The sequence below is a fragment of the Phragmites australis genome, chromosome 22, assembly GCF_958298935.1.
Source record: "Phragmites australis chromosome 22, lpPhrAust1.1, whole genome shotgun sequence".
NCBI lineage: Eukaryota > Viridiplantae > Streptophyta > Magnoliopsida > Poales > Poaceae > Phragmites > Phragmites australis.
The window spans coordinates 17,044,523-17,066,722 of record NC_084942.1 but is presented as its reverse complement, the minus strand read 5'-3'; the positions used below and the strand labels follow the sequence as shown (position 1 = coordinate 17,066,722).

The 22,200-nt window shown below is 41.6% G+C and overlaps 1 protein-coding gene across 4 annotated transcripts; it reads right to left on the bottom strand.

Annotated features, from left to right (window-relative positions):
- Positions 1 to 10,648: 10,648 nt before the first annotated feature.
- On the bottom strand, positions 10,649 to 21,762 carry LOC133904780 (uncharacterized). Of its 4 annotated transcripts, XM_062346324.1 has the most exons (16): positions 20,032 to 20,085; positions 19,835 to 19,942; positions 19,673 to 19,744; positions 14,090 to 14,242; positions 13,477 to 13,750; positions 13,263 to 13,365; positions 13,029 to 13,159; positions 12,870 to 12,951; positions 12,623 to 12,755; positions 12,317 to 12,468; positions 11,773 to 12,238; positions 11,618 to 11,673; positions 11,456 to 11,528; positions 11,277 to 11,356; positions 11,097 to 11,180; positions 10,649 to 11,006 (listed from the first exon to the last, which is right to left on the bottom strand). In XM_062346324.1, the coding sequence occupies exons 9-15, from the start codon at positions 12,641 to 12,643 to the stop codon at positions 11,099 to 11,101; spliced, it is 930 nt and encodes a 309-aa protein (XP_062202308.1). In that variant the 5' UTR covers positions 12,644 to 12,755; positions 12,870 to 12,951; positions 13,029 to 13,159; positions 13,263 to 13,365; positions 13,477 to 13,750; positions 14,090 to 14,242; positions 19,673 to 19,744; positions 19,835 to 19,942; positions 20,032 to 20,085; the 3' UTR covers positions 10,649 to 11,006; positions 11,097 to 11,098. The 4 variants fall into 4 exon arrangements, with proteins under 4 accessions (XP_062202308.1, XP_062202306.1, XP_062202307.1 ...); XM_062346322.1 differs by lacking the exons at positions 19,673 to 19,744; positions 19,835 to 19,942; positions 20,032 to 20,085 and adding exons at positions 21,380 to 21,454; positions 21,691 to 21,762 and having other exon boundaries at positions 14,090 to 14,240; XM_062346323.1 differs by having other exon boundaries at positions 19,835 to 20,064.
- Between the last annotated feature and the right edge of the window lie 438 nt (positions 21,763 to 22,200).

The window sequence follows — 22,200 nt, the reverse complement described above, 5'->3', positions numbered from 1 at the left end:
TAAACATATATCTTGACTCAATTCCTTCAGCTGTATTTTTGGGGTCTAACATATACTTTCTGAAGGCGTAGGTAATCCATCACAAAAACTGAGTTTATTCAGTGGAGTGAATGTAGCAATCTCAGTGATTTCACGCACTTCCTGGACACAAATTTTGGGGCAGTTTTATATATTCAGAAGTTTTGATGGAGATCTGTGTATTTAAATATTTTATATGAGCATGACGTGTAGAAGAAAATATTTTGGAAAGAAGAGGACTCGAACCTCCATTATCTCTGGTACAAGATCGATATTGAGTTAACATATTTAAATATATTAAGTTGACTAGGTATTTCAAAATGCACTAGAATTATTTCCAAAATAATCCATGTATTAAATTGATTCATATGCATTGGTTTATGATTTTTATGGTTCTTTGTGTGCATATTTGAAATTGAATGTCTCTCAATTTAAAATCTATTATTAGATTCTAGTAAGCTCAATTCCAATTTGAATTCAAATCTTTGATTTAAATCATCTTCAAAATATCAAGATCCAAATCCAAATAACAATTCAAATGTCTCCATTTGAATTTATGCCAAGACCAAACTCAAATCCAAATTCAAATAATCTCTTTTGAATCCATCCCGAAACCAATTCCCTTTTTCCTTTTCCTTTCCCCCTTTTCTTTTCTCTCCCCGGGACGATTGACCCTCTCCTTTCTCATTTGCGGTGCCCAGCCGACCTGGCTCCCTTCCCCTTCCTTCTTCTGCGCCTGGGCCGCAAGCGTTGCACCGCCTCACTGCTCCCTCTCCCTCTATAAATAGAGCCACTGGTCCTCTCTCTCCCCTTTATTCCAATCCACCCCACTGCCGCACCATTGCCATTCGCCACCGAAGCTCGCCGTCACTGGTCTGCCACCCACGTGCTGCCAAGGAGCTCTAGGAGGACGATACCATCCTAGTGCCACTCTCCGTCGATTGGAAGCCTGACAGGAGGCCGTTCGAGCCTTCGACTGAGCCGCACCACCGCCGTCTCTTCGACGAATCGTCGGATGCCACCCTACCCGTTGTCGTTCTTGCTCTCGGTGAGCATCCTAGCTCCCTCACGAACCCTCCTAATTAGCGTGTAGCCATCCCTATTCCTTCTTCACGCGCAAGGCCGCGTGCTGTCACGTCCCAAATCCTTAATCACATAATCAAGCATACTAATACTTTGTAAGTATTATATTTAATTTGCGTAATTATAATTCGGAATACTAATGCACTTTGTTAAAAGTCAATTGGATGAGAGAAAAAAAATCGGGAGGAAAAAGAATGAAATTCGCAGTCAAAACGAACCATTTTCTCTAAAACGTGAGCCCCACATGTGGGCCAACCACCCCTCCCTCTCCCTCACGTGCAGCCACATACTCCCACCCCCTCTCTCCCGTGCCCTCACTCCCACCTGTGCAGCAGGAGCTACTGGTCCTCCCTCTCTCTCACTCCCTCTCAAGCCCTCTCTCCATTTCTTCCAAAATCCAAGCTCAAGAGAAGGATTTGAGGTATGCATGTCATACTCATGTGATCCTTAGCTCATAAGCTTCCTATCCCTCCAATTTGTTTGCTCTTTCCCAAAGGATTTGGACCAGATTTGATGTCTTTTGGTGTTTAGGGTCGAAACATGAAGAACATCGGATTTCTTCGTCTCCCGAGCGATTTCCTCCGTTCCCTTCTTCAACAACGATCCTCAAGCTCGGCAAAACATCTTAGATGAGTCTTATAGACTCCCATGGCATGGATGCGCGAATTGGTTGGTCAAAATCCAAGAATTTGGAGTTAGGGTTGAAGTTCATGAGTTCTTGAGGTTTTGGTAGCAATAGTCGAGTTTTGATCGATTTGGCATATGCGTGTGATCCTATGCGGTAGAGGAGGTCAAGGTGATGCTCTAGGTCCAAATCCCCACCCCAAAAGTCACCGGAATCATCGCCGGTGAGCTTGCCAAGTTTCCCCGGCTGTATACAGCGGTCTGACTGCCGACTCAGGCCAGTCAGACCGCCAGGGACCAAAACTCTCTGTACGCGGGCGGTCTGACTGCGTTTCTGGCGGTATGACCTGCCAATATGCGTGCGGTTTGACCGCTGTCAGCTGTTTTAGCATAATTTTCTGTTGGCTGAAATTTGTAAAATTCGTAGTAAATTGTCTGTAGCTCCAAAAATTATGAAACAATTTTTTTTGGTTTCATAATAACATACTCTACCCATTAAAAATATCCCTAGCCATGAAATAGTTAATTAAATTTCTGAGATGAATTAATTAGGTTAAGGCTTCTTTAATTCGCCACTAATTCTTTACAAGTCCAAAATGAGTGAATCTAATTTTGCTAGTTTCCTTATGACTTGTTCTATCTAGAAAAAAATATTTTCAGCCATTATATGCATATTGTGGCATATATTTGCAGTTCATTCGTACTCATTGCATTGCACGCGTTGATTCTTTTTAGAGAACGCCGATCCGTCGATCTCAGAGGCCGATGGCAATCCCAACGCGCCCCACCTATTTGAGCCAGTGCATCAAGGCAAGCAACTAAGCATATTGATCTCTCTTGTGTAATTGGATAAATCTAAAATTGATGAAATATGCTTATGTATGTACACATGTTTAGTGAGTCAGTGTCGGGTACCAATGGGTAGAACCTATGCCGATTGCATTCTTCTACTTTGAATACTTGTGTATTTACATTTCTTGTAGCCTTGAGATGTTGTCAATGTCTAGGTATGAGTTCGACTTATATGCTTAGCCATGCTTAGGCCATTCGGTAGAAGTCGAATGACGGCGCATCCCGTTGTTCACGAGCATAGGACCTTCTTATGATTTCATACACTTGTTGAGGTTGAGATGGTTGTATGAGTGGTGAGTATGAGACGAGGTGTGGGCGGTGCTAGGAGGTGTTTTGTCCTGCCCGGATGTGGAGTTCCCCTGGGTAGGTCGGTAGAGGAAATCAGACACCGTAGACCGCTTTGCGTCGATTAAGCACTGATTGTCGGTGTTGTTGGCTTTAGCACTTACCTTACTCACCACATACTGATCTAATGGTAAGGTGAGCCGAATACCTTCGCAGCTGTGGCTTTGTGTGCCTGAACATCGACGGTGTGAGCGGACGGGCTTGTAAGTGGTACTAGTTTGCTCCGGGAATAGTTCTAGTACCGCCGTCCCGAGCGATGCATGATCCACACGGTTGGGGCTGGTTGGGAAAGGTTGTCACAAGTACCCCTTTGTATGCACTTTAGCAGGTGGCACAAGCTGTATGGTCCTCGTGTCGTGTGGGTCCAGGAGTATCCCCTGCAGACTGTAAAAACATTTTAAAATGCCACGCTCTTGGTCATGAGCATGCTACTATCTATCTGCATCGGTCGTAGAGTTTTCACTTGTGGTTGATGGTTAGATCTGCGGGAGATGGTTGAGTTGGTCTTTGTTACATGTATGTTCATAATGGTTCCAGTTTTTTTATGTTCAGTTGGTTATGGCAGGATAGATTTATGTTGTTGTTGGTTAAGTTAGTTGCTCACACACATATGTCTAGGATGCTTAGTGCATATGTTTTACCTAACCTGTGGCTCATCCTTACTAATGATCAATGCATAATCCTTGGAGTCGAGCTATGTATATGTGCTCTATATGGTTTAAGTCTTGTGAGTGCCTTCGTACTCATGCCTGCGCTTTCAGGTACTCCTGCTGCTGAGGAAGAGGTTATTTTTGGCTACTTTGTGCTTACCGATCTTGGTGGCGGACAAGAGTAGTGCATCCTACTCTCGGAGGTCGTGCTTTTGGGGTGGAGCCTAATGGCATGTGGCTCCACTCTCTTTTGTTGTATAGGTTTATGTTTCCGCTGCGTAGTTGTTGTTACCCTTTTGAGGTAAATTGTTGGAAATGGTTGCATGCTTAAGAACTTGTAATATAACTTTAATTACTTGCTATTTCTTAAACTATGTTGTGACGCTAAAGGTTGGAAGGCATATGTTCTGATCTTGGGCACAAAACACGTGCCGAAACTACCGAGATGATATTGTGGTTAATCATCGAGGTTGTGATTATGAATAATGATCCTCCTGGTGATTAATTAGAATATTATTTAGATGGTTCCTCACACGTGCGGCCGTGCTTTTGTTTCTGTCACCATGCAAATGCTCACTGCTGGTATGCATGTGCCTATGAGTATGTGGTCCGGCCATCGTGCCATGAAGCCTAAGGGCGCTAGCCCCTTTTTCCTTGCAAGTTGGTCCCTCCTAGTGCAAGGGAGATGCTGCCCAATTTTTTCGCGCTGTTGCTGTCTGCTCTGGCCACCATCTAGTGTCACTCATGTCACCGACCGCCGTCAATGAGCCCCTAGTCCAGTTCCCCGTAGCGCCTAGGTCACCGGCATGAGCTTCCCGTCGTGGAACTCCGACAAAAGCACGTCTCTGGCAAACTACCAGCGCGGGTCCATTGAATCGCTCGTCACTGACTTGACCTTTCCCCTTTCGTCACCCAGCTTCGTCCGCGCGCCCACGCGTGCACATGGCTAGGCCACCGTCTGCGCGCCACACAGCCTAGCCGAGTAGGCCGTGGCTCGACCTGGTAGCAACTGGCCTATCAGGCCAGCCCAACCACCAAAGGCCTCACCCTAGTGGGTCAGCCCAACTTCGCACCTCGCAAACTGGCCAGCCTGACCCGAGCAAGGCCAAGTACTGTACAACACAGTACAGTGCAGTCCGGCCCGACCCATCTAGGCCCAGACCCAACTGAAGTCGAGTCCAAATTGGCCCAACTGGGCACAGTTCATGTGGGCCCCAGTTACTGTTTATATGGGTCCCATCCATGAATAGTATTGTTTCATATTTTCTTAATTTAATTTTAAATTAAATCTTCTAGGAGTCACAACTTCTGTGTTCTGGCTCCAATTTTGGTAATTCTTTCACCTAAATTCATCTAAATTCAAGATCTACCTATCCATCATAGTGTGGTATCCATTAGGGTTCATTTGACTTTCTATTTGGTTTTATTTGATTCTTCTCTAGTATAGCTCATAATTGATCGTAGTCATAATTACAGAGCTACTAGAGTTTTGCAAGCATTGCAGAGGGAGCATCAGGAGAGAAGAAGATCCTGACTTCAACCGAGACTTAGAAGAAAATATCGAAGAAGGCCTGTCCTATCTCCTTGACCATATTAGACCCTATTTTCAAGTAATCTACATGATCAACTAAAACATGACTTATTATCGCATGTGCTCTGTATCGAGATTTCTTTAAAACTACATATACTAGTTAATCCTATTAACACTTGCCATGCTATAAATGTTATCATCCAAAATACATATCACACTAGGATTACTTGTTGTTATTTATATTAATGACAGATGACGTCTTGATATCTAGCATGCTTAGGATTAAATACGTCTCCTCGAAGATGTCGCTTTTGAAACACCTTTCCTCGGAGATAAGATTTACTATTATCAATAATAACTCATATACCATGAATCCTTTATGGTTGTGAATTCCGTGATGGTTGTGAAATCCTTGATATCATGTGAGATGTAGAGAGTGGTGTGTAAAAATGGGTGAAAACTATTTTGGTGGAGATAGGTGGAGTAGTACTTTGGATGAGGATGCTCATAAAGGCTTAAGTCACCTCTGTGGTGTTCATTGCTAGAAGATACCTGCCCCGGCTGCTTAAGAACCGAGTCATTGCACTATCTGGCCTAGTCACCACGTGCAACCATACGTCCTGAATGGGCAGGACTTGACTTTTCTTCACCAGACTAAGTTGGGCATCACACTAGGAGGCTGGGAGCAGCGAGCAGTTTGGTGACTATGTGGCCCTCTATTGAATGTGCAGAGACCAACAAATGCTTAAAAAGGGAACTTGACGTTCAGTACAAGACCACTAGTACTTGGGGGTAAATCTCATAGAAAAGCCCAGAAGAAAAGGTGATTGAAGTGTCTTGGTATGATTTGCTCCTCCGCTTGCAATGGTTAGAGGCTGAGCATATTGTGTATAGTGTAAAACCTCTACAGAGTGTAAACCTATTCGAATAGCTGTGTCCATGGTAATAGACATGCGAAAGCAGCAATCGTGTTGATTAGATTTTGGGTGCATGTGTTATGATGAGTGAGTATATGAACTAGATATCCGTGCGATGAGGTTGCTGGCTCAATCCGCTAGAAGCTGTGTGGCACTAGTGGTACACCAGATGTGATGATAGAGATTGCAGAGCAAGGTGTAGCCCCTCCTATGATCGAAAAACCCCAGATATAACTTGTTACCTTGTTTTGAACTATTTAAATTGTTTTGAAGTCAATCGTAGATGATACAATTGGATACCTGCATTAAACTGCTTTGCGCTAACTAAAATCATAAAACCTTATCCTTGAATTACCCTTTTATGAATCTATCTACCATTTGAAGTAGTATAGAGCTTGCTGAGTACCTTTCGTACTCACTCTTGCTGTTATTCAGATGAGGAAGCTGATGCCAACTTCACCGGAGGTGCAGGCGAGGATGAAGAGTAGTTGTAGAAGTCGCGTTCGCACCCTAGCTACTTCTGGCTATGGGTCCTTGCTTTCCGCTGTGTTTTGTTGGTCGTTTAGCCAAGTTTGTATTATACTATATGATTTGTAAACCCTTTGTACTCTGAACCTTAATATTTATGTACGAAGTTTAACTATGATACTACAACTTTTATACTATGCATATCAGCTATTTAATCTAGGGACTGATACAAGAGGTATAGGACATCTCGGGTTTGGGGTCTTACAAACATTAATTATACTTCTCATCCTTCTTTGTAGATTTCGCAAAACAAGATAAATTTGGAGCTTCCTTAAGATCCTGTAGATAGAAGGAGAATAACATATTACATAGACTGAAAGCTACAAGATGATACAAGGCGTAAGTATTTGCTTAGAGGGCCTTTTAGACCACCAACTGGTTTCAAATATCCACAGAAGATCATAGCAAGTCATCCATGTCGGTTTGTTCATGAATGGTTCACTACCCAAGTGATTTGAGCCCTTTGATCTTCTGGTTGTATAAGGGTTGTGTACAAATGGGTTGTACATATAGCAACACTCACAGAAAATATCTAGTTATTAAGAAAGTTCTTGAATGACTATTGCTTGGCTATTTATAATGGAAAGTTCTTGAATGAATATTGCTTGGCTATTTACAAGATTAACACTAGATAATATCTTAGAGCTAAGATATTTATAATGGAAAGTTCTTGAATGACTATTGCTTGGCAACATTCAGAAGAATTTATAACATGAGTAGCCATAATAAAATTAGACAAGAGTGAGAGAGCTCTCGTGTCATATCAATTTGTATTAGTCAATAAAGTGTTCAACTTTTTATTTAATGAATTGGTCACCCAAGAAGGCTTCGTCATTCTTGGGTTCCATTAGGTATTGCAATGTATTTTCAAAATTGCTTATCTATTTTTAATTTCTGGTGTAGTTGTTAGTTGGAAGCATATTGTCGGAGGATTAACTCCAGTCGCAGGGATCCCGAGAGACCCCTTTTTAGAGATTCGGCCGGAGGGATGATCCTGAATATGTTCGTCGGAGAAATAAATGGGAATGAATGCAACGGCCGGTGGTGGTGGTATGACCTAGTGCAAGAAGAAGTAAATGCACCGGAATTTAGACAGGTTCGGGCTGCACGGGGGCGTAATACCCTACTCCTGTATGGATACTATAACTGTCCTGAGAAAGTCCCTCAAGGATGTTGCTGGTTACAAGGGGGATCTCCTATTCTAAAGCCTGGGGCTCCTTGTTCTCCGGCTGGGACTGGGCTCAGCCTTCTCTGGTCTTCCCTTCTCTTTTCTCTTGTTCCTCTTTTCTCTTCTTCATTTTTTCGCCCCCCTTCTGCTGTGCCGCCTGCCCCTTCAAATACCTGCCAACGGCGATACGCCCCGCACTGGAGGGCGCGAACTCCAAGGCACCACAAATGGAATGGGCGTCATCATTTCCTCTGGGCGACGTGACTGGGGGTGGGAAAAGCAGCACGCGCCCGGTCATCCGTCACCATAAATGCCAGGGCAACGAGCGCTGTGGAGAGGGCCCACCGAGCAACCGCAGAGCGGCCCGGCGTGCCCACCCTGTCTTGTTCCCCTGCCACAGCAGCGCGGCAGACGGAACGCCTCGGTCCTTACGACGTTATCCTGAGACGGGCCGGATGGCACGAGACGGGACCCGTGCAATTAATAACCCCACACCTCTCTGCCAGAACGTGGTAGGAACTGACGCTGAGTGCGGAGGGAGCAGTTGGAGGTGACAGGTCACGCACGCTCTTTAAATGCGGCCTCGGGCCTTTGACTGGCTGACACCTCATCGGTGGGCCCCTCAGGGGCCTCCTCCAGGGGGCTTTCTGAGTCGTCAGGGTACCGAGTGCTCGGGGGTACTGTTCACCTCCCCGAGCACTCTCTCCCGAGAACCTCCTTTCTTGCCTTCGGGGGACCGAGTGCTCGGGGGCACTGTTCACCTCCCCGAGCACTCTCTCCCGGGAATGCCCTTTCTTGTCCTCGGGGAACCGAGTGCTCGGGGGTACTGTTCACCTCCCCGAGCACTCTCTCCCGGGCGCTCCTGAACGGAGCCTCGGGGAACCGAGTGCTCGGGGGCTGCTGCATGTAGCCCCGAGCACTCTCTCCCAGAACTTCCTTCGGTGAGTCCTCGGGATACTTGGGTGCCCAGGGGCCACCGCCGGCGGCCCCGGGCACATTTCTCCCGGTACATAGCTCTCCTGGTCGTCGGGGGACTGGGGTGCTCAGGGGCCACCATACACCTCCCCGAGCACTTTCTTCCCGGTACTTAGATTTCGTGGATCATCGGGGAACTGGGGTGCTCGGGGGCCACCGACTGCGGCCCCGAGCACTCTCTCCCGGGACTTGTTCTTTTCTCACCTTGCGGGAGAGACTCCGCGGGATGGCGCCATGTGACGGATGGCTGGCCTGGCCTCGGGATTCGGGGACCCCCGGTTCCTGATACACCGACACATATGTTTAAAATCTAGTGGCAAAATCTAACTAGAATTAGCAAATATTCCTAAAAACTAACTAGATTCACAGCACAACACAACATCGTAACCTCAATCAATTCTTAGTAGGTAGTGGATGGATTATAGTATTGGCTTCAATGTGAGCAATTTTGATTGCTTGGAAAGTCTATGATCAACATTGCTGCATAAATGATGATAACCAATGTATGGTAGTTGGTGCAATAGAGTGTGTACTAGTGGCTTGCGCGCGCCCCGGCGCGCGAACAACTTTTGATAAGTATTTAGGGTTAATGACATGTTAAAATTGTTCTTTTTTTAAGTGAAAAGGAACATAAGATTTTTATTGTGCATATGTGTTAACACATAGGAATAGTGAGGAGGAGGTGGGATTTTTATTTTGTTCATGCGTTAACTGATAATATATAATGAAGAGAGTAAATTATAAGGAGTATCACGGAAGCAAAGTATACATTATGAGTATTTTAGATCATGTTTATAAAATAATAAAGGAATGACAGTAATATTTGCATTTTTCCCCCCAGAAAGAATAGGTGCTGAAATGGTTATAGGTAGCTGTGTAGGAATTTAAACAATAATTTATAGTACTGGATGAGATAGGTGAGGATACTACAAAAAGAGAAGGTGGGGAAAAAATGGTTAAGACGTTGTCAAATAGAAATTGCTCTTTATGAGAACAACGAACAAAGCAGCTGAGCAATTCAATAGAGTCGATATGCTACTTATCAATAGGATTATAATACTTGTATGTATAGATACGAATATCTGCTGTTTCGTGTATTTTTGGCATACAATGTAATAAGCGCTAACGTATTGTGTTTAATATCAATGTGATGTTTTAGTATTAGGATGGAAACATGGTGGCAGCATTTGATTAAGCAAGTTGCTATATCAAAGTCTGATGAATAGGAAAAAGCTGGGAATTATTGTTGAAAACAAACTGGTAAAGTGAAGCAAGGCGAATTGTGCTATTGTGCTGTATGTGTCGAAACGAAAGTAATGTATTTACCAATTGTTGATATCAGAGTAGCATTGTATGCCAACGATGGTGGCAGCATTTGATTAAGCAAGTTGCTATATCAAAGTATGATGAATAGGGAAAACCTGGGAATTATTGTTGAAAACAAACTGGAGAGTAAAGTGAAGCAAGGCGAATTGTGCTATTGTGCTGTATGTGTCGAAACGAAAGTAATGTATTTACCAATTGTTGATATCGTTGAATATCACAGGAAATTAAGTGTTATATCTGCTACTCTGTTGTATACCTCAAAACAAAAGTAATGTATTTGGCAATGCCTGATATAAGGATACCGAGGGGGAGGGGGATAGTTAAAAAAAAAAGGATAATGATAGTGTTCAGCTGGAGTTATAAGTGACAAGAAGAATGGAGAATATAGTCAATCAGGGTAAGATAATTTGTATGATTGGTGTTAAGATGAATCCATGATTTGTAGGGATATACAGAATTTTTAAGATGAATCCATGATGTGTACAGATATACAGGAATTTGTGTGGGTGTGTGTGTCGTTTACGATTGTCAAATAAAACATATTGATAGAGTAGTAAAGTGAAGCAAGGTGAATTGTGCTACTGTGTTGTATTTGTCAAAAGGAAAGCAATGTATTTAGCAATGGTTGATATCAGGATGCAGAGGGGGAGAGGGACGATAAAAAAGAAGGGATAATGATAGTGTTTAACTGGCTAGCTAAGTTGAGTATGCTACATAGCATCACTGGTTTATTATTTTACATCAGTGTATCATAGGAGGATTACTCGCAATATCATCTCCTGGGATACTTAGTTAATAGTTTTGCTGATTGGGATCAGTGGCATTCCTATCTGGTGGCATTGTTAGCTAAGACGTGAGCTAACCTAGGTGTAAAAGCAACTTCACAGAAGCAAAGAAAGAAAACAAGATAAACAAAAGGCAAAATAACGAAAGCAGGTCTGTTCTTGTAGCAAAAGGCAAAGGTCAGATGTGTCCACCGGTCTGGTTAGCTGCAAGTAAAAGAACAATCAATGATTAGCACTTTGGAAGTAGAGTTGTAAAGATAGCATGTAGGTAATCTGGATGCGAGTGGAACTGACCTTCACTGGTTGTTTTTTGGAACATGGGTGGTCTTCGATTTTGATGATTTCGTGGTGCCAGGTGTCATGTGCTGCAAAGTACTTCTGTGCAAATGAAAAATAGTGTAGCAACATCGTCATGAAGCATAGTTGTGGGATGCAATTTATGGATTGTAAGATAGTAAGACTTTTGTTTTATACCTTTGACTTGCTAGGTGAGGCAATGGATCAGATGGGTCTGTGGTTGTTTCACTGTGGCTGTTTTTTTGGTGTTCAGTGTCCTTGTACAGAAGGAGATGTGAGTAAAAGTTGGTTAATAACATCTATTATGAAGTAATAAATGGATGAAAGGTTGGATACTGAGTAGAAAGTCTACTTGCCTTTTTAGAAGAAGTTGCATCTTCGAATAGTCTTTTCCGAGTAGCTGGATGTATAAGTGGATCTGTGGCATCCCTGTGTGTTATATGAACAGATGATTAAAACATTACACAGTATAGTGGTAGGGGTATTCTTTTTTTTTTTTGCAGAATGTGTATACTTACAGAGGGGTTGTTCTCTTCAATGGGGATTCATCATGTTCTAGTGAAGGAGGGGGAGTCTGCAGTAGAGTTTGAACATGTCATTGGTGTATGATGGTAAAGAACCATTGTTTATTTATGTGTGATTAAATAGTTTATAAGAAAGAGTATGATTTTACATTGTCTATTGCCATGCTTTGTGTGACTGTTTTCTGAACTGCTGACTGTGAAGAAGATGCACTGGTCTTCACGCCAGGTGAGAAAGTAGCATCAGGTAAACTGGGATGTACATTGGGAGGATAGTTGTGTGGCTGAAAGGTTGGCTGGGATGTCTGAGAGGCTGGTGGGTTCTTGGGCTGATTGCAGCTTATGTTTGGAAGTGCGTGCTGTCTTCCATAAGAAGTGATGACAGAGGTGACTTGATATGTTTTTTGTGGGGTATAGTAGCTATGCTCTGTCAAGGTAATTGCAAATGTGAACTTTAAGGAGACTGTAGCTGCAATGTCAGGTGGTGCGTCATTTGCAAATCTTGATGCTCTAAAGACCTGCTGGACAGGTTTACCAACAATACGACGAGCAACTTCACCGAAAGCTATCATTTCACTTTCAGCGGTTCCATCATTTGCAATGAAACATAACTTGTATCTGTAAGAGTGGTATTGGAGACGGTATTGATTAATATACATTCAGCTGTATGAGAAAGAAAAAGAAGCTGACACTTACTTGAAGCGGTAGCCAGTGCAGGAGCATGTGTTGCATTTGTAACCGTCGCCATTCGGTATACAGGTCCGACTGCATCTATTACATGATGGGAACCACCATGGTGTGTCTAAGATTAGGCGCACAATAGTAACAGTGCAGCGGTATCCACATGGCTGTAATGACAAATTGGTAAGCTATTGTTAGAACCTAAAATAAGTGCTGGAAACAAAAATAAGTATAATCTGGTAATGTAATATAAGGGCTAGGATTAGCATAAGAAAAGCTATTTTAGTAGGCAGGAGGAATTATGTGGTAGGTTACACATACTGGGAAATCGTATGGATCCATGTTGTCTAAATCATGGAGGCTCTTATCTTCAAGCTACAGTGGCTGTTGTTGTGGTGCTGATTGATGTGGAGGAGCAATGGTACGCTTGATTGTTATTTGCTGGTTGTGAATGCTGTGTGCAGAAATATTTGTGTGTAAATAGCTGTTAACTGTGTAAGGTAAAATAGTATGGCGTGTCACATGTGTGTGTTATCTACTGGTATGGAGCAGGTAAAGACTAATGTACCTCTTATAAAACTCCTCAGTCTCTGGTATTATGGGATTGAAGTACCAGCGGCATGCAGCGTTCCCACTCAAGTATTCTTCACCTGTTTTGACTCAAATAGTTAGAAGTGATGGTATGTGATTTTGAAGTGCAGTAGCTGTTTCGAGTAAGACTGTGTACCTGCGAAACTTTTCATAAGGTTGCCAACAATGAGAACAACAATTGGCTTGCGTTCTTCTTCAATGTAAATTTCATTGATACTGAATTCAATAGCTCGTTGGCCCCATAGGGTCAGCTTAACTTGAATATTTCTGTAGATAAGGGTAGCAAATCCATAATGTAGGTTGGTAAGCTGTACTTATAATAAAGGATTTTATATTTGGTTACATAATGTTACATTCATCATGCTCTCACCTGAGGTCTTTGAGGATTACATTTCTGCTGATAGTAGCAGTTGGCTAGTTTGGAAGTTGCAGGGAGGTTGTGTCAGAAACTTCTGTTATGATGCCAAGCACATCTGCAGCAAGGGTGTGTGCATGTGTGTTTGTCTTTTCTTTTTACAGTCAAATTTATGGTAGAGTAGGGGAAAAGATAGAATTATTTAGCTATAGGTAATGACGCTACTTACCTAAGAAGTGTCTATTTTCGCCTGTGTATTTTGGAAGCTCAAGAAAAGGTGTGAGCTTATAAGCATATGCTGGAAAGGTTGCTGCAATGTCTTTTGCTGGAGTTATTTTGGTATAGCAAGTAAGTTCAATCATGTAAGGTGCATCAACTGGCCTATATAGAGACTTAGCCTTTGATACTCTAAAACGGCTGATTATGTAGATGGCACCTTCTTGAACTAAAGAGCTTTTACTGTCTACCTCAGAGTTTGGTATTTCAGCATACATGGCATCTCCCTGCGTTTTTTTGAACGAATGGTAAGTATCTTCGATTATCTAGTAGGTACTATAAGAATATCTGTGGAAATCTAACTATAGTTCGTAAAGATTATGGCAGGGGCAAATACGAGTTATAAATCACGGCAAGAACCCAGAATGTAGCCAATTAAGGGAATAAAATGTATATAATAATTATTAACATGAATGCATGATCTGCACACATATATACAAATTTGTTTGTGTGTGTTGGTGACTATCTTTGAATATGATAGGAAATCAGATGGCATATCTAAGATGCATATGATATAGCACAATGCGAGTATGACGCATTAGGAATGTAAAGAAGTATTATAGTACCTTTTCATCGACAAAAACAAGATCTACATGAGATATTGGTCCATCGTCAGTACCACCACGGTATTCCCATTTGCGCGAAACACGCACACAAATTATCCAGTGCTTTGATTTTGGGTGGAGTGTGGGCAGCAAGTCAAATGCCATCTTTCAACTCTGCACATCAAACATTAACAGAAATGTAATGTGAGAGCAGCTGTATTTTATGAATTGATAAAAAAGGCTAATACCTGTTATTAGATGGTATAAACAGTAGGCATTGATGTAACAGTTGAGTTTGCAAGCATCTGTTTGGACATATCTGTACTGCTTCAATGGTAGTATGGGGAAAAAAAGGAAGAGAGAATGGATTGTTTTTTTACTTTGTGTTAGTGAAATATGGAAGTATGTGTTGTGGTTCTACCATAGTCGATTGTACTTTGATGGTCTATGTAGCTGCACAGCAAGGATATATGTATATATATATATGCACACGCATACACACATATGTATATGTATATATATATATATATATATATATATAGATATATATAAATGTACTTTATCGCTGAGTAGATGCAGGTAAGATAAGTGCCAATACTTCTTTGTAAACTATGTAACAGCTGAATTCGCAAGCATTTGTTTGACCATATCTCTACTGCTTGAATGATAATACGGGGGGGGGGGGGGAAGAAGAGAGGACGGATTGTTTTTTACTTTGTGCTAGTGAAATATGCAAGTATATGTAGTGGTTTTACCATAGTCTAGCATGGTTTAATGTTTGTCTTAGCTCCGAGTAAGAATATATGTATATATATGTACACACACACACATACATATATATATATATACACATATATATATATATACATACATATATATATATATATATATATGTTGGAAGATGTGAATGTACTTTATTACTGAGTAGATGTAGGTAAGATAAGTGCCAACACTTCCTTGTAAACTATGTTACGTGTTGTATCTGTGCAATTATCATTCTCATCGACTATTAGTATCTTTAGTCCATGTTTTGAGGTAACACGGGACACTGCAACATACAGTTGGCCATGGGTAAAAACAGGCCTTTTTAGGTAGACACCTAGGCTGTCAAGTGTTTGGCCCTGGCTTTTATTAATGGTCATAGCATAGCATACTTTTATAGGGAATTGACGGCGCTCAAGTATAAAGGGTAGCTTAGTGTTTTTTAATGTTAAAGAAATGCGAGGGATAAACACAATCTGGCCTGCATGGGTGCCAGTGATTATTTGTGCTTCGATGACCATATCACCCATTGTTGTAACTACTAAGCGTGTTCCATTGCATAAGCCACCCGATTGATTCAAATTGCGAAGTAACATTATTGGAAGTCCCTTCTTAAGGACCAATTTATGGTGTGGGAAATTGTTTTCGTATAGTGAGTTCAAAAATTCAATCGGATACAAAAGATCATATGAGTCATGTATATTTCCTGATTTTGATATTTTGTCGCAACTTAGGTATTCCTTTTCCTCGCCAGGAATTAAAGATATCATGAGTGAATTTATGTCATCAGCTAACTGATTAGTTGGTGTTAATATAGCTCTTGTACGAAGATATGTAACGTCGAGGAATTCCGTTTCTAAATCTGGGTATATGGCATTTACTAAACAAGGAATTTTGCCGCCATTGGTCATAAGGAGCAGATCGTGTGGTATCTTTATCCATGTGGGTTCTAATTCATCTTCCTTTGCTATTGTCTGTAGTTTTCCTTCCCCTAGGTCTAGTACCCATTTACTAAATTCAGCGATTTCTTGGTGGGCTTGCCGGTTTAAGCCTGGCGAAAGCAGCCGCATATTTTTTGTTAGTGTTAAAATAGTAACATGTTTCCAAAGGGGCGAGTTTATTATTGCTGCATTTATTATCTGTGCCTTGGTACCGCCTTCAACCACTGGGAGAATCTGCCTAATATCACCTCCTAGGACAATGATCTTGCCACCGAAGGGAATGTTTTGTATGTTCGGTGATTGGGATGATAATAAATCACGCAATGTTCTATCCAGTGTTTCGAATGCCATTCTATGTGTCATAAGAGCCTCATCCCAAATCACTAATGACGCTGCCTCTATAAGTTCAGCAAGCATAGTCCCTCGCTTGATGTCACAGATAGTAGAATCGTCTATGTCACAAGGAATTTTGAAGCGTGAATGAGCTGTTCTACCACCTGGCAATAGCAGTGATGCGACGCCTGAGGAAGCAACTGTAAGTGTAATTTTTTTACGAGCTCGTAAGTATGTTACTATAGCGTTCCATAAATAGGTTTTACCAGTACCTCCATAACCAGATACAAAGAAGAAGGCAGGAGCATTGTTAATTACTGTGTGTACTATGGATTTGAAGGCATGATGTTGTTCATCATTAAGGTTTGAGACTAAATCGTTAGATTCAAGCAGTAATTGGTCAGTGTCGTATGACAATTCTTCGTCTATAAGTCGGTTGGTACACGTCGTTTGATAGCTAGATGTCTTATCTGGTAAGTTGTAGTCTCTAATTCTGCCCCCATTTTTTGCGAACAAAGTTGAAAGGTCATCAAGTAAATGGTCTTTCAATTGGTTTGCAGGCATTTGATAATTTGGGTTGTTGATAGCCTCTCTAAACCTATATTGAATATCGTCTGCCAATGCTTGCCAGACCTTTTCAAAGAATGTGTATTCATCATTGACTTCACAAAATAGTAGCATTGTGACAAATAATTGTCTAAGCTGCATAGAAGTAGCCCAGGTTGCTGCTTCGTCAAAAGCATTGTACCATTCCTGGTCATTACCAAGGAGTCCGCGTGCGTTGCATGCTTGTTTAAATGTCGGATGTCTAATACCATTGTATGTTTTGATATCATCGTAGCTTTGTGCGCCTTTAGCAACCATCAATAACATTCTAAGGTAATAACACTCGCCAGCAGATGGATGTACATAATATAAACGACCTATGCTTGTTCCGATTTGCCTCGGCTGCCATATTCGTAGTGTTTCATCCCATCGCCACATTGAGGGAAATTCACAGTATGTTAGGTCTCTTCCTTGGGGATATGTTTGGTTTGCCACAAACCATTCAGTCAACATGGTTTTACGTAAGAATTCTTGTGAAATGACATTAGCTAGATTAGCATTAGCATTATATGTTATGTTGTTTTCGTTTGGCAAATGTAGCGGTAGTCTTTGAACAGAGGGGAAATGCCTATGGATATCGAATGCAAATATGCGCCAACACGCATCTTGCTCGCAGATGTAGCGACAATCTAAGTATTCCTTAACTTCATTTATGGTTTGAGTGTCACCATCGTATGGTGCATCCTGTCCATTTCTTATTCTCTCAATGTAGACCTTACCACAATCTGGACCCTTTGTCACATATTTGAATAGATATTTGATAAATATAGTTTTGTTACACCACTCTACATTGATATGTGCTTGGAATTTTTTTAGCAAGGAGATATTATACGGTACTATCCATCGGTTGTCCAATTTTACATTTCCTTTTTGAATGTAGCGGTGATCATCAGGTCTTTTGTAGACTGTAAAGCCGTTTTCATCAACCGTGGTTTCAGCTTGGAAAGACTTAGGGTATCCTTTTGAACATTTGCCGTTTCTCATGCAGGGACTATCTTGGTGGTTTTGACCGCACGGACCATGTGTCATGTGTTCAGCAACTAATGTGTATCCTAGGGGATCAATCTTTGGGTCTGGAATTTGTGCGCTTATGTATGAGTCAATGAGTGATGGTGTTGGCTGTGACGTGTCATGGGAGACCCATGTAATAATGTGCGCATGTGGCAGTCCACGTTTCTGAAATTCGACAGTGTGCAGCACTGGAGGTGTGAGGGCAAATTCGTCGTGTTAGTAAGAATACAAAATAATATATGGCAATTTTGAATCGATAGCAAAGAATATTTGGAAATACATGGTGTAAATAGCACTACACACCTGCATTTATAGCGCCAAACACCGCACCTATTTTTATATCTTCTAAAAGTTCTTCAAGTTTCATGTTGTATACTCTGACAATAATATCGGCTCTGTCCGTTGGTTTTTGACCTGGCTCAAAACTCAATGCTTCAGAGATTTCAGGCCATTTTGAATCGCATGTAAACGTTGTGAAGAAATCTGGTGGGCCATACACTCTGCATATCGCTATACTATCGTGATAATTTTGGATCATGTATCGTCTACCACCAGTGTGTGAAGCTGGTAACACGGTCTTGCCAATCTCATTGCCATCTATACAACCACGACTAACAGCGTCAGTTATGCCTTGCAAGTTTTCGACTCTAAGGTTGGCTTGGTTCCTAAGTATGTACCATAGTCTTAACTCGTCTATGCATGCACGAGCATCAACCTTAGCTTGACTCGATATAGCACCGTAGCATAGATATGGATTTGGCTGATTTTTTCTATAGTGTAACATGTAGCGAAAGTAATCTTGCATTGTCATTTTAGCACGCACTCTTGTGGAAGAGGGGTTGATACCGGCATAAGGTACTCCAATTTGGAAACCACGTTCACCATATGGGAAGAGAAGGGGATACTGAAGTGGCATGTACGCAGGGTGTAACGCAGATATCTATTGCAGTTCACCAGCATAAGTTTGTATCACTATGTCTCGCTTGAATGTGTCTAATGTAAAGTCACCTACTATAAGCATAGCAAGTTGATCAGTTGTAGGTAAGTTATATTGTACGGGATCACCTTCTTTTGCACCTATGATCCTAATAATGAATTCTTCACTGGCAGAATCTACGAGCCTATCTCTTGCAGCCCTGAATTTCTTCGCAAATGGATTGTGATTATCTAGCATTTTTATTAGATCTTCGATTATCTTTGGATCTAAAGGCTCGGCGGGCCTTTCGTCCGGATTTAAAGCATATAATCTATTTTTAACTTCATTGGTAGTATCATAAATGTACAGTTGTATGAATTTAGGAGGGCTTCCATCATGCGGTAGTAGAGATCCAATGCGGTGGTGGACTTGACCATTAATTTTGAAAACAGGTGGACCCCGGCCATCATTCATAGAGCGATCTATGTGTGCTCCCATTGATGTGAAAGCAAATAGACAGTTATATTGGCGTATATTTTTCAAAAAAAATTTGGAGCCAGCATCGCCACCGAATCTAGCCAAGCTATTTAGGGGTTCAGGTCGCTCTGCAAAAGGCGGTATACAAATTTTGCCTCCCTTACAGCAAGAATTGTAAATTATTCTATTATTTTTTATCGATGAATCAGATTTTACCCTCTCTCTCAGCCAAAATGTAGCATGACAATATCTACACTCATAATCAGGTGCACCAAAATAGGAGCGATGGGGATAAGAAGCTATATAGTAATATATTTGCATTGGAGGATAAACCATCATGTAACATAGGGTGGCACCATCGTAGGAAAACACAAAGGACAAAAAGAAATCATCAGCAAGATAATGAGCATGATGGTGTAATAAGTTATTAAACATCTATTTGCATTAGGTGCGAACAAAAGCTGAAACAGAAGGGGGGCAGTGGAAAAAGCTGAGGCTATATCTGGAGATCTAATCATATTATGGGCACCACTAACATAACATGGTGAACACACATACCTTTTAACGCGTCAATATAATCTTGGCTGAACCGTCCACATTCTAACGATGGTGCATTGTTATTTAATGGACCTAAAATGGCATGTGAATAACATAGCTTAGGTAGTGTTGGCAAACACGACAAGGCGCAAGCTAAAAGTGTTGAAGATTGATATTGTTCACCTGTTATAGCGAGTCTTTGTTGATCTAGTAATCTTCGCCGTTTACGACGGCATTCAGCTGGGTTCAAAATTAAGGGGCAGTGATATGCAGCGTGCTGCGCAAGGTCACCTATTGATCAATAGCACTCCGTTATGTATACGTGCAATGTGAATTCGTTCCGTTCTAAAAATAGGAAATTCGATGATCAAACAACATACTTCGTCTTCTGTGAAGCGCGCTCTTAGACCGTATGGGTTGCCCACGTGAAGATGCTGCTTATTACCAAGGTAGTAGCCATTGGAGGTACGTCGAGATAGAAGGAGGGAGCCAGGGACGGGAGACGAAGGAACGGAAAAACATAAAAGATAGGGAATGGTACGGGCAAATATGGCAAATAAAGATAACACCGGGAAAGGTCGGCGAACGCACATGGTGCAGCATTGGAATCATCGTGTGGCTGGGTTGGATGCGTCTCCATTAGCTACCAATGGAGAAAACACAGGTTGACATAGTGACTAAATACAGAGGAAGAGTAGGAAAGGTGTGACAGCAATAAACACGCAATGTGAAGACAATGTGGCAGCGCAAGCCAATGGTACAAACAAAAAGCACTAAGATAGTAAAATCGTTTTTTTATTTATCAGTAGTGCAATGTCTAGAAAAGCAACCTATGAACAACATAGTGAATACATGACAACGGAAGCAGCAACGCAACGGGAAAATGAAGAATCAATTTAAACGGCACATAGTCCTTCAAGGAACATTGGGGCTGCCCTGAATATAGCGGTATAAACCATCGGGCCTAACATCTATAGCCACACCTGGGAAACATAAGGGTCCAGCAAGTATAGTTAGCACAGTATAAGCGTTATCCTGTATTTTTATTTTTTTGGTTTGTTCGTGAGAATAAGCCAACCTTTCAAAACTGTAATCAACCACGACGAAACCATATATGCTCTGAAGACAGGCAACTGCTTGAAAAGCGGCGTGCTCATAAGCAACCATGCATCCTGCTTCAGCGCATGACCAGAAAAAAAGTTTCCGCGGGCTCCTTTGGAAAGCCAACAGGGGCAACTCAATTTCTACGCCGCACAGTATGCTTCCATCATCGACAGCTTCACAGAGTAATGAAGCGTATGGCAAGCGGCATCTAACTGCGACAGCTCGCAAGAGGGAGATATAAGATGCTCCAACGGCGAACATGTGGTGACCCTAGGAGAGTCTAGCCAAGGATTTTCCATTTCACCAGGTAGTAAAAAGACCAGAGGGAAAAATAAGAAATAGGTAGAAAGGAAAGAAAGAGAGAGAGGAAAGGGAAGAAGGGGGCAAGAAGAAAGAAAAAAGGGAAAAAAGAACAAACAATCTATCAGTCACAATACCATGCATAACATAACAGTAAAGGTACGTAGCAGCCAAAATACTGGCGCGCAACATTACAGTAAAGGTAGGTAATAGCAAAAATACTTGTAATAATTTGACCCATAAAGTAACAAACAATAATATTTCGATACCATATAACGATGAACAAATTGCTAAGCAATACTTAAAGAAACAGCGACATCTTACCAAAATCAGCAGGCTTGATCCTATGGCACACGCCTTGCGGATAGAGCAATTCGAACAGGTACAATGGAAACAAACCTGCATGGTAATGAACAATACCATTAGTTTGATACAGGCAGAAGAGAACAATGGCATAAAATATCTAGTTCGTTCATATGCCCAAAAAAAAAATAACGCTACAAACAATAAGATTTCGATATCATGTAACAATAAACAAATTGCTAACAAATACTTAAAGGAACAGCCACATCTCCAATATCATGTAACGATGAACAAATTTCTAAGCAATACTTAAAGAAACAGCCACATCTTACCAAAAGCAGTAGACTTGATGCTACGGCACACACCACGCGGATAGAGCAACACGAGCAACTACAATGGCAATAAACCTGCATAGTAATGAAGAATACATGGAATATTTAGTTTCTTCGTATATCTAAAAAGTTAAGACAAAATAAACTTTCAGTAACACCATACCAAAAGGCACAAATAGGAGAAATCTGCAAGAAATATCCATTTGCTCCCCTTTTACTGTAGTAGATGCTGAACCGCAACTCATGGCAGGAAGTAACCGTGGGGGAGAGAAGCAAAGGGCTCAGATTCCGCTCATTGTACTTGTGAATAAATCATTGCAAAAAAATTAAGATTCTGAGCTAATAATGCTTACCACACGCGGCGGGGAAGAGCACAGCACAATGAATCGGATTTCGCCACTCCCTGCTGCGATAGGTAACCAACCACAGACAAAACAAAAAGGGGAAAAACGAAGCTCAGTTTTTTCCCTCTCTCTGTGAACCGGCTCAAAAAAAGGAAAATGGACGCAG

Coding starts and splice junctions, on each gene's coding strand:
- LOC133904780 (XM_062346322.1), bottom strand. CDS start 12,643: ATGGATCCATACGATTTCCCA. Junction 12,469..12,622: donor TGGATCCATACGATTTCCCA/GTATGTGTAACC, acceptor TTGTCATTACAG/CCATGTGGATACCGCTGCAC. Junction 12,239..12,316: donor TGCACTGGCTACCGCTTCAA/GTAAGTGTCAGC, acceptor CCACTCTTACAG/ATACAAGTTATGTTTCATTG.